At 33.7% G+C, this 12,086-nt stretch overlaps 1 protein-coding gene across 7 annotated transcripts in view; it reads right to left on the minus strand.

Annotated features, from left to right (window-relative positions):
* Nucleotides 1–9,263: 9,263 nt before the first annotated feature.
* The window catches only part of LOC134789912 (agrin-like), a 224,841-nt gene continuing 222,018 nt past the window's right edge, over nucleotides 9,264–12,086 (minus strand). For 3 of the 7 annotated variants that reach the window (XM_063760601.1, XM_063760599.1, XM_063760598.1), the window contains 2 exons: nucleotides 10,414–10,778; nucleotides 9,264–10,179 (listed from right to left, as the gene is read on the minus strand). In XM_063760601.1, coding sequence (XP_063616671.1) covers nucleotides 10,034–10,179; nucleotides 10,414–10,778 — 511 coding nt within the window. In that variant the 3' untranslated portion in view covers nucleotides 9,264–10,033. Of the gene's footprint in view, nucleotides 10,180–10,413; nucleotides 10,779–11,214; nucleotides 11,334–12,086 lie in introns of those variants that run through there. The other 4 variants (XM_063760600.1, XM_063760603.1, XM_063760602.1 and 1 more) reach the window with 3 other exon arrangements.

Genomic DNA, 12,086 nt, shown 5'->3' on the forward strand with positions numbered 1-12,086 from the left:
AAATGACTGGATTCTATACGTCATATTCCTCTGAGGCAGTCGAGCATATGAGATAGTATAAAGGTGGTGTAGCCTTGAGGCATCTCTGTAGGCAATATCGGACACCGAGATAACACGTGTGAGCGTCACGTCCCTCACTCCAATGCTTATCAATGTTTCACTCACTCTTTGCTATGTTGTTTTAGTTATAAAATCTGCAGATACATATTATTTTATCTTTTTTAAAATAGCAATAATTAAAATGCAAAATTCAGTTAGCTACGAGTATTGTTTTTTCTCAAATGGTTGTTTATTAAATTTGGATTCGATTAATTTCCTATTTTCAAAACCGCAATAATCTTAATTTACTAAACCAAGTAATTAAAATAGTAATGAACGATATAAATAAACCCACAAAAGAGATTGTATCCAAATTAAAACGTAACACGTTCTCTTTCCCAGCTTAAATTAATGAGCCATCGAAATACAAGTCTCTCCGTACGGCACGAAGCTTAAATCCTGTTTAAGTTTAAACGGTATTTATTTTATTGTCTATAAAACAATGGGTTTGTTTGTTTTTGTACCTATACATATATATGCTACCGGTAGTGTATAATGCAAGCATTGTTTGGAATGTCGGGCTATTAGGCAAAGAGTAAAATATTGAATTTCCTTAGACAATGTATCGAATCGCCTAGCCATTGTATTATACATTGATGAAATGGAACGAATACGAAGAATAGAGATCAATTTTATTTCATCAAAGGCATTGTATCATTGACATAGATATCTAGGGACTGGCTTTACGGACAATAATAATGAGGCATGACAGGGGACAGTACAGCGGTGTGACACCGGTACAACGCGATTAGCTGATGAGTTCGCATCACGCGCGCGATTGGTTGATGAGTTCGCATCACGCGCGCTATTGGTCGCAACTAGTTGCGTTAGACTGAACGATTGGCTGGAATTCGTAAGTCACACCACTAAACTAGTACCATTTTTAGTGCCCTTACGGCCAGTCCATAGATATATACGTTAATGCATTGTATACTTTGCCTAAAATTTATTGCAGTGCTTACTTTGCCTTGTTGTTATACGCATTTTATTAAATTAATTATTTTTTTAAAGATAATTAAAATTATGGTCCGTAAATTTGTAAGCTATTGCTTCATTTATGTTAGTAAAACAGTAACCTAAAACAAACCTAATACCATGATATGATGGTTTTTTCGGTTTATTTCATAAAATTCTATAGGCAGCAACATCTGTATTCTCAATGCCTCTCATTCATCGAAATCAGAACATACCGAATTATTTTAATTATACCTCTTCGCACACGTGTTTTAATTACAATCAACGTTTTCGTAATTCAATATCCACTCCAATTCTTAAATTAAGCTTTAATGAAGCTAGACCGTAATGGATTTAATTTCCTTCGAACGCCGGGTCAAATTAACTGCGAACCTACATGTTTATCATCGATCCTGTCCATTGTGAGCATTCAAATAGAACACAATTGTGGCATCAGGTATTTCCACGGGCCCCAGATCGCACTAAATTGTGAAGGCGTTTTGGCCTCTCGCAATCGGCCGAGTCACCCGGGTGGAATTAAACGATTTATCGTAGTCACGGACTCCGATTTCTACGAAACCCTGTCACGGGTGGCAATATTGTTGTAACATGGGTTTATTCTAAGTGTGCAATATCGTATTTGCGCACCTTTATACCACTATGGGATATAATGGAAGTACGTCTAGCCTACGATATTTATCGTTTTCGGTGATGAACTTTCCGAACTTCTTCGTACACGTAAGTTAGTGATCAGCAGATATTATAAAACTCCAGGATTGTAATAAAATTCTTATATTTTCTAAATTATCACCATATAATAATGATTTATTATACAGTATATTTTCTACAATATATTTTCTTATGATTGCAACAGTATAACTCTTCATGTAAAAAAGATTAGTAGAAATATAGAATCCCTCGAGTTCTTTCAACTGATTATACCCTCGCTCGTATAATATAATAAATAACTACGTGTATTTTAAGAAAAATATAAAATAAAGTGCTAGAAATAAATATTTGCTAACATACTTTATTTTCTATTTATTTACTGGCGCAATAAAAACAACATTTCGCTATGTCGGCAATATGTAAGCATTGTCTCGTTCAAATTATTATATTGCTGATTCAGAGCTACAAGCTTTTCGGCAGTCATATTTCAACGTGCCTCATTTCATGTGGGTCTCCGCAGGGACAATATATCAGGCTAAATTTATTTTCTTTTCCAACCTTCATAACTTCACCCCTTCCGTAAGCAACATGATTATTTCTGCCCTAGAATCAATAACTTTCGTGTGGACAATAGTGTTAAGTATTTGTTGTACGTGATCAATAATTATGATGGCCGTTTGTTTACCTCATCCAATCAACGAATTGTGAAACTGGAAGTGAAGTAAATGTTTATTTCTAATATTTAAGAACACATCTTAACTGAATGCTTTATAAATTCCATATTCTTCTGATTAGTTCCCTCGCTGTTACAGCACAATCCATGTTTTCAAAAGGCCATGCGACTTGCAATATAAACCAATGTTGTCCAAAGCTGCACAAGCTTCTTTCAGTTGCTCAAACGCGAGTTTGTCGGTGGCGGATATCAGCTGACTCGGTATTCCCGACACGCGCATCGCTGCGGGAGACGAAACACAAATCCCGGGAGACGCCGAGAGAATCTGTTCGCAGCATATACCTTCATGCTCACCTTAGCCTTATTTATATGCGTCTCAAGGAAAAATATTTATGTGCATGATCCTATGCGATACAAACATTCCACGAATATGTCTTCACGTCGAAATCGTGTTTGAATTTGAAAATGGGATTATTTTATCCAACTAACCTTATACACATGTTGATGTTTAGACAACCGTACCTGCCCGAAGGGTGACAATCGAGACCGTGTGACTAAACTAACGCTTTATCTGCCTGTTCATCCGTTTATCCGTCTGTCTTTTATGTTTGCTTGTTGTTATTATCGGTATATGTATATTTTGTAGGTCAGACAACCTTCATTCAGTTGTTACCGGAATTAATTTTGCAGCTTATATGGAAATAAAACGGACAAGAATGTAATATATTTTTGTGCTGAATTCCGTGGTGCATGTCTTAACACAAAAACTTACCTAATTTTTTCTCCGCGGTTTTCATATACTTAGAGCACCGGAGGTTCCCGGAGGATATGCAAAATATCCTCCGGGAACCGTTCATTTCTCGGGATAAAAAGTAGCCTATCATATAAAAAAAATGTACCAAATTGAGAAGAATGAGCGCTGTTGGAGCAAACCTTAAAATTGATTACCTATGTATATGTGCCTTTGAAAAATAAATGAAAAATTAATAATATTACTCACTAAATTGTAGGTAGGTATTACTACTACTACGAAAAAAAAAACCGAATAACAACTAACTGATATGATTCTAATATGATTCAAATATCGGTTTCATGTCAGGTGTACGTTCGAATTGGCCTGTCAGTCTATTGGCGCTTTATATGGGCGGACTTTAAAAAATCTTTAAGAAATTACTAAGTACATACTTCAAAACCCTTTTCAATTTATTTTAGTACCTACGTATTCCAAAAGTTAATTAAGGACAGTCATATGTATTTGAGTAAAATGTGAATAGTTTCAACTTCCCATCCATATTGTCTAAACTTTGGAGTCGTAAAATTAGCGTAGATTAAAAAATATGTACCTAGTATCTATTGAAACTACTAAAATTTTGCGCATCACTCATTAATTTAGTTCGGTAATGCGGCCTCCTGAATCGGTCTTATACATACCGTATCTAGGTATAACACTTTAAACTCTCGCGTTTTGTACACATATATTTAATTACACAAACGGGTCTACAGCGATATAATTTCATTGTTTTTACCCTTAATTCCGACGTTTCAGCTGAGTTGCACCAGCTCCAGTCTTTCCGTGACCACAGCTGGTGCAACTCAGCTGAAACGTCGGAATTAAAGGTGAAAACAATGAAATTATATCGCGGTAGACCCGTTTGTGTAATTAAATATGTGTATCTAGGTATATTTAAATGATGACTTCATCTATGGTGGTATGGTGGTTCTATTACAGTATTGTCCATACTCGCATAAAAATACCATATCTTATTAAAAAAGAAACGTACTTACATGTAAGTAGGTCTTACGCGTTCGTGGAAACGTACATTTAGCTTATCCATTGTTTAATTTTTTATCGGTATACTCGTATACCTATACCTATTAAAAAAACAGACACACCACCAACGTGTTAAAACTAAATAAATATAGTATGTTCTTCCAAGCAGTACACGGATAATAGGTATATATCAGACTCAGATTTCAAACATTACTAATGTTAGTCCAAAATAAATCTGCAACGATTTTGATTACACACCCAGTGCATATTTATAGGTACTTACGTCATAATTTCATAGAAGTTTGATGTTTAAAAAAAACTCGCACTGCGTGTGCTATCAAAATCGTTGCAGACTTATCTTAGTCTGGTTATATAGGTTAGTATATCTATGGCCAATTTAGGAAAATTAGTTCAAACTAATTAAAACATTATATTGTTAATAATAAATGCAACTGCTTACCTGGCACAGGAGTGAATGAAACATTTAACTTAACATAGAGTAAAAATATATAGGTATATTTTAATTCATTATTTTACATTTCATCTTGTATAAATTCTTAAGAAGAAAAGGATCTTTACGTACTACAGGAGCAAAAGGCTAAAATTTCGCTTAAAAAAAACGATTCACTCCAAACGGCTTTCACTTTTCACTCTTTGGTTAATATCCATTGCTTATTTTTCCCCTTCATAATGCCTCTGGGGATTCCGGTAGTATTCGTGATTTATGGCTTATGCAAAGAATGGGAGGATATTTTCTACACCATAATTCAGGCTAGTTGAGATTAGAGGCGGGCCGCGTATAGGATGATATTTCAATCTGTTTCGTAGGCCTTTTTTATCCGCATTTACTCATTTCCCGATATTTTTTGCTCGTTTTATGATGCTGTGATTTGTCTTTTGTTTTATGACTTCACAGTCTGTGTTTCTATAATTTACTGACATTTGTTGTTGTGTCCTTGTGCTCATTTTAAATTACTGTTTACATCTGAGTGTCATTTGCTTTTTGTGTTAATTTCCTCACTTAAACATAATTGTTGTTTGTTTCGCAACAGTTTAATCATTAAAATTAAACGTTGCGGCATCATAAAATATACTTACCACCCAAAAAGTTAGGCTCATCAATCTAATCGCACAACAGCAATCTCGTTCCTGAGCGTATTGTTAAAACTTTCAACTCATCAGCCGTCTGTCCAAATTAAACGTTTTCGTGTCGGAACGGTGTTACTGATATTTGCGGCACCTCACTCCATTAAACGATTTCCTTATTGCTTTGTAGACTTAACGGTTTAAAGTTTTAATAGGTAAAGGTTATTTAAGTTGTGAATTCAGCGTCAGATCTTTTTAGTAGGTAGGCAAAGATAATTTTGATCATGAGGATTTTTAGTCAAATTACCGATTTAACTTCGGTTAGAAGCACATTCAATGATAAGTCATTTACTGAACGTGTACATCTGTCTGTCGTCTGTGTGTGGTGTCGCAGATAGGTACCTGATGGATGGATTACGAATTTATGACTATTAATATATAATAATTCGAATAAAGTTTTTTAAATCACACAACAATTTTATTTCTACTACAAATCTTTTCAGGTTTGTTACAATACATAAAATAAAACAAAGTACGGATTGCAGTCTCATTTATTTTTTCATTCATGATTTATTAATTTAACTAAGATAGTTACATCAAACACACATTGCGTAACAATTTGGACTGGAAGATATGTACTTAATGAATCAGTGGCAGAATATTATACAGGTAGGTTTATTGCTGTAACCCTTCGCCCCATTCAAATTCATTTAACAAGAGGGTCATGCAATGCCGTTCGAAACAGTTGCTCTTAATTACAGGATGCCAGAACCAACGACAATCATTTGAAATAATATTAAACCATCTAAAGGCAATTCCAGTAACAAATCCTCTTCTATTATAAAGGTTAATTAATGAACTTCAGAGAAAAAACTGACAACTGTTTTGTTTTCCCGGTATTTTTTTTAAATCGTAATTTTACTGTATTTGGCTAAATAATTGGAAACATTTAGATAGCATATTCCAAAAAATATATTGAAACTGATCCTCACACATACTGTTCTTCTTCGGGTTCTTCCAACTACTAAAAAAAGTCCCAAAAATTAGTAATATGGAAGTTTTGGTTTCCAGTACGTCAGGCACATACAAGTGAAAAAATTCACACTGACGTGACGTAAGGGAACTCAGAGTAAGAGAACGTACATTTTAGGACATCTATGTTCAATGGTGGATAATGCTGACGATTCTGATTATAATGAGCCCAAGGAAGTCTAAATTTGAATGAATCAGATTTTTTTGGAAAACGCTCAGATAGTTGTAACTATGGTGATTAAAGCAATGAATAAACATTTTGTTAGAAACTTTATCAGATAAAAGCTACTCGACGGTCTGAATCCGTTGTTTATTTTTTTATAAATAGTATTAACGAAGTCCATTCACTTTTCCGCATTTTACGAAGTCAGGTTTTTTATTCACCATCGTGCATGTGGTAGTAATGGTGTTTTGCGTAAAGTTATATAAAGGCGATTGATGTTATTTGCCACCAATTGTGTAAATTGTGTTATTTCTTAACCATAAATAATAGATTAAAAATGCCTACTTTCAGTTGTACAGAAACGTCAATCCTTGGACAGTTTCCTACTTCAATTTCCTCATTTTGAGCGCAATTATGGTAGTAAGTTGATAAGTTTAACTTCAGCTAAGATTTTAGGCTCACGAAATTCGACGACAGTAAAACATACTATTACGTAAATAACATATCTAATATTCTATGCTGACCATTCTGACATGAGTTTCGGTACGGTCGTCCATCAAACAGCGATGGGCTTTGATAGTTAGCAAGACAATATTTCCCAATCGTTTAAAAAAAGATTTTATTTTGACCGGGGGAAGGGTTCTCTTAAATGGTAATCACCTAAAATGGGATATGTTTCGTCGATCACGAAGTATGTCTAACATGATAAAAGTAATCCTACAATTCATGTTGATAAATATTTATAATATTGTCATCCTTTTATTTTAGTTAATTTTAGTATTTATAATACTATATAAGTATTCCAACTACATAATTATTAGGTACAATACAAAATAATTTTGACAGTATTACTCGTAAGGTAAACTTATTTTCGTTTGAAAATGACAAATCATCTTTAAAAATCATCAATCATTTAACACTACACTCATTGACATGAAAATTTATGGACATTTTAGTCGCTATCTCCTCCGAAAAAAATAGGTTCAATATTATTGAATGTCCTGTTTTAAAATATTTCCATAGAACAACCCCAGGTATTTTTTTACCCCGTAGCAACTGTGCTGTGGTGGGTTTGAGAATACCTGGCGAGTACCACCGGGTTAAATATGAAACATCTGATATCGTCAATGAATATTCAATACGATAGTAACATTACATTAAAAATATTATAAGCGGCTTGTAAAAAAATCTAATCTACGTATATACATCTATATTACAAAATATCCCTCATAAGTACGTAAAATTATATTGCGCTATATTTTTGTATAAAAAAAACTATTTTAATTTAAATAGCAGCAAATTTTAACTTCTGGCAGCAAGAAGGGCATCCATATTTAACCAATACAAATAAATGCTGAATAAAAACCCCTTTGTTTTAATACAATTCGACATTAGGATACCTACTTGAAATGTAAGTTCAACATGATTTTGAATATATGAAGATTACGCCAAAACATACCATATTTAAATTGCAGTACTTCTCGAGAGCCTCCATTTTAGACCACCATAGTAGTAGACATACCAAGTAAAATAAAATCAAACTAATCTATTCGTAGGATTACGTATCACTATTGTAATGGGAAATTGCTACACTGTACAAACTATGGCACTGTTCATAATTAACTCACTTTAACTTAATCAGGTTAATGGAATGTTATTTATCTAATACAGGCAACATTTGTATATCGCAGAGGAAATAGGATTAATTCTACAAGGACCGATAAAAAAAGTAAAATTTTAGCGTATTGAATATTTTTGTGTAAAAGTAAAACTTTGTGGTTTAGTCAAATATTAGTAAAAGTACTTATATGTGACCATAATCTTAGTAGGGATTCACTCAACAAACACCTGGAATTGGAATTGCATAGAAAGTTACATTTGTCCATATACCTATTTGCTTTCATTTACACGTTGCTAATAAATAAGCATTACTAGTTAATTTGTCAAGTACATTATTGCATGGACTTCAAGACACAACAGCATTTATATCAATCTTCTGCGAAGAAAAAACAAAACATTGATTACATTTAATAATCATTATCCTTATTCCGTCGAAGTTATATTATAACATTTATTTACATACAATATATATACAGTGGTACTACTAAACGAAATTAATAACTAGCTTAAATCTAAAATAGGCCCTTGAGGCATTGTACCAAGGATGCTGGCGGCATTTCCTCGCTGTATCGCAATGCTGATACGTTGTGCGAGGTAGCCGCCAGCTCTTCGGTCACCAGTTACGTCAACCAGACGCTTCGCGATTTCTGCGAACAACTTATGCGCGCTGGGACCCCATGGACCTAGAGTTTCAACACCAAATGGTACAAAATGGTACTCTCTACCGAGGCTCTTATTATTAGTTATATTATTAGTTATTTTTTTATATTAGAGGTCGTTACTGCACTTAAAAAATTTGGACTTTCCATACAAAATGTAGATCCATTTTTTTTCTATTTTTCGTTGTGGAGCGATGATTCAGGATGTGCAACTTAATATAAAATACCGCCGCTGATATTTTTAAATTATTTTGTATAATATATTTTAAGGGTTCTAAGACTTCTAAGTACCTATTGATTTATTTAGAGGTGCTTTCATACTTTCTGTTCCTATAAATAGAAATAAAAATAGTAAAAAATTAGCAATGTTATTATAAGTTAAATTGGAATCGTAACATACACTTTGAATCGTCGTTCCACAATGAAAAATCAAAATTTAAAAAACATCTTGTATGGAGGGGCCAAATTTTCAAAGTGCGGTAGCGGCCCCTAAAATGAGTTTTAAAATAAATAAAATGTGCCGGGTAGAAAAATATAACTTCGACAAATAAGGACCACCCTAATATATAGACTAAGATGAATCAGTATTTAACGCAACTAACTCATCATAATTTTTTCAAACTGGGTAAAAATACTAAATTCGTACATGAAACAATTATTATCAATAGTAATTGAATGGAATGTTATTGTAAAGCCCGTATAATTTACCTACTCTGGATAAACATTTACAAATGTCAAATCTAATAATTATCGTGTTACATATTTTCAGCCTATATTCAATAAAGAAACCTATTATTACTAACTAATCTAAAAACTATTTTAGTAGGTATTTGTCTAAGTACCTAATAACAACAAAATATTAAGTACTTTCTCACATTCTATATACCTATATATTTTTCCCAATATACCTCTGATGTGTTTTTCGAGCACCGATTTGACGAAGTAAAATTTGATTTAAATCTTATTTTAGGTAAATATAATGCTAAATGTAACGTATTATGGCAACATATTATTTTGGTTACAGATATGAATACTCTTTTATCTCTATTCAGAGATATGATTACACTTATCTCTTGAGACTCTTCAACAGGCACTCTACAAAAACAACTGCGAAAAAAGATATTGATACGCAGCCGCAGAGATCTGTATCAGAAACTACATTATTTATGACAGGTACAATAAACCGCTAGTTGACACAAAATCTAAAAAATAATACTTGTTATCTCACAGTGTTTTCCATTACGCTTCGTAATTTTAGCAAAATAGAGTTTGGCAACTCATGATTCGACATCGTATCGTGTATTATGTTAATCGCAATGTCGTATCGTCGTCGTCGGCCGTATTGGCGTAGCGATGTCGATTCGTCGACCATTTGCCTTCACACTAGCTACACAACCACGAAACCCGGTGTACAGAGCAGCCGGCAATCCCAAGGGCAGTGACGGGGATCCCCCTGTTGAAATAAAATGAAATACACTCTTTGCCTTAAGGGAATTTTAAAACGAAGTCACAGGTCGAGGCTCTACACGAAAACTCCGTTCATGTGGCTTACAGCCCATTTGGAACTCAAATAAATTCGTGAGGAGGCGTAAAGTTACTTTGATGCGGTCGTAAAAAGGTTTATTTTCGTAACAGTGGGAATGAAAGGTGTTGTTAAAAGAAAACGATGAACTGAATTAGTACTAACCAATCCATAGTTTGGGGTTTGATTTCGAGGGCACAAGCAAGGATTGCGAGTACCCTCTAATGGGAGCCGTGTCGTCCAGTTGTAGCATAGCTAGCCTTTTTCTTCTGCGTACCGTTGCTGTGTGCCACATATCATCGTCTACTCGATTCTTGGATTCTATGTACTGAAACCATTCCTCGTGTGTGACAGAATTCATCTCCTTGACGTCAGTGTCCGTGTATATTAATTGTAATTTGCCGTTGTTTATGCCCAAGCCAATGAAATCTCGCGCTCGTATACCAATTTTTCTCCTCCACATTAAAAGGCCGGAGTCGTTGTATGTACGAAATTTTATTTCGTATCTAAAACCGCGATCGCCGCGTCTCCTAGAACATTTAAATGGCCATAAGACGTGTCATCTTAACTCTATAAAGGACAACCTACACAAGCACCATTAAATAGAGCGCATATTTGTTTGTAATATTTACTTAGAGCTGCAAGTATTATTTACTGTACTGTGAGTGACTGTAAGTTGCGACGCCTTTATGCAAATAATATAAAAATAAGTTTCAGATAGAAGCTTTGTAGTTCCTAACTTGTAAAATGAGTTCACGAAATAAATACAAAAATACCTTTATACGTCGAACAAATTTTAACAATCACAAACTAGCATAATAAAAATGAAGAAAATGAATGATATAGTACGCTTGACATTTACAAATTAAATGAAAAACTCACAGCAACAGGATTTACATATTAAAATACACAAAAAGCAAAGCTTTTAAAACTTATCTATATATGGAAAAATTTAAAGAATGTTACCTATTCATAAATCACTGCAGTGGCGTAAATATGACTAATAAATAATATTAATGGTTTTGATGTCCATTGAATGTTATCTTACATCATACGATCCTTCACCGTCACTGTTAGTACGAAAGCTATAAAATAAATAATGGGAACATGTTAGTTTTATTAGTAAAGACTGAAAGTTAAACGACAGTAGGTACACCTACGAGGAAAGATTTTTGATATCATATATTTTCCTGTTACCCGTTTATTAAAAATACAATATATATACAGTGGTACTACTAAACGAAATTAATAATTAGCTTAAATCTAAAATAGGTCCTTGAGGCATTGTACCAAGGATGCTGGCGGCATTTCCTCGCTGTATTTTCCTGTTTAATTAATTGTGTACAAACATTTCTCAGCCTTTTTATGAAAGATAAGCCAAAAACAGAATCATCAAAATCAATTCATGATTGGCGGAGAAATAGCGTAATAGACGAACAATAAAATTATGAAAAATTTATAAAGTTCTCTTTTTTTAAGTCAGTTAAAAATAGATATTTAATCCACATCAATCGGGTTTTAGCGCAACAATTTATAATTTTGTTCTCGGCAACGACGTTTCAACCGTCGTCGCACACAGACTAGAAAAATATGGCCATATGGCTAAAGTGGAGATTAACACGACAAGTACGACTACTTAACTTTCAGTTTTTAAGAGTTGTATTATAACTAAAATCGTTCTCATAGCCGCCTTCGAGGAGTATTAGCCATATATAAGTGATATCTGCACTTATCTATATTACGGCATAGTGCAATAAATAGAATATGGCATCCCCAAATTTGACCCGTGAAAGTAAACACAATGACATGGTCACCGGTTGCCACGTAAAGTTTATGTC

The sequence above is a fragment of the Cydia splendana genome, chromosome 4, assembly GCF_910591565.1.
Source record: "Cydia splendana chromosome 4, ilCydSple1.2, whole genome shotgun sequence".
Taxonomy (NCBI): Eukaryota; Metazoa; Arthropoda; class Insecta; order Lepidoptera; family Tortricidae; genus Cydia; species Cydia splendana.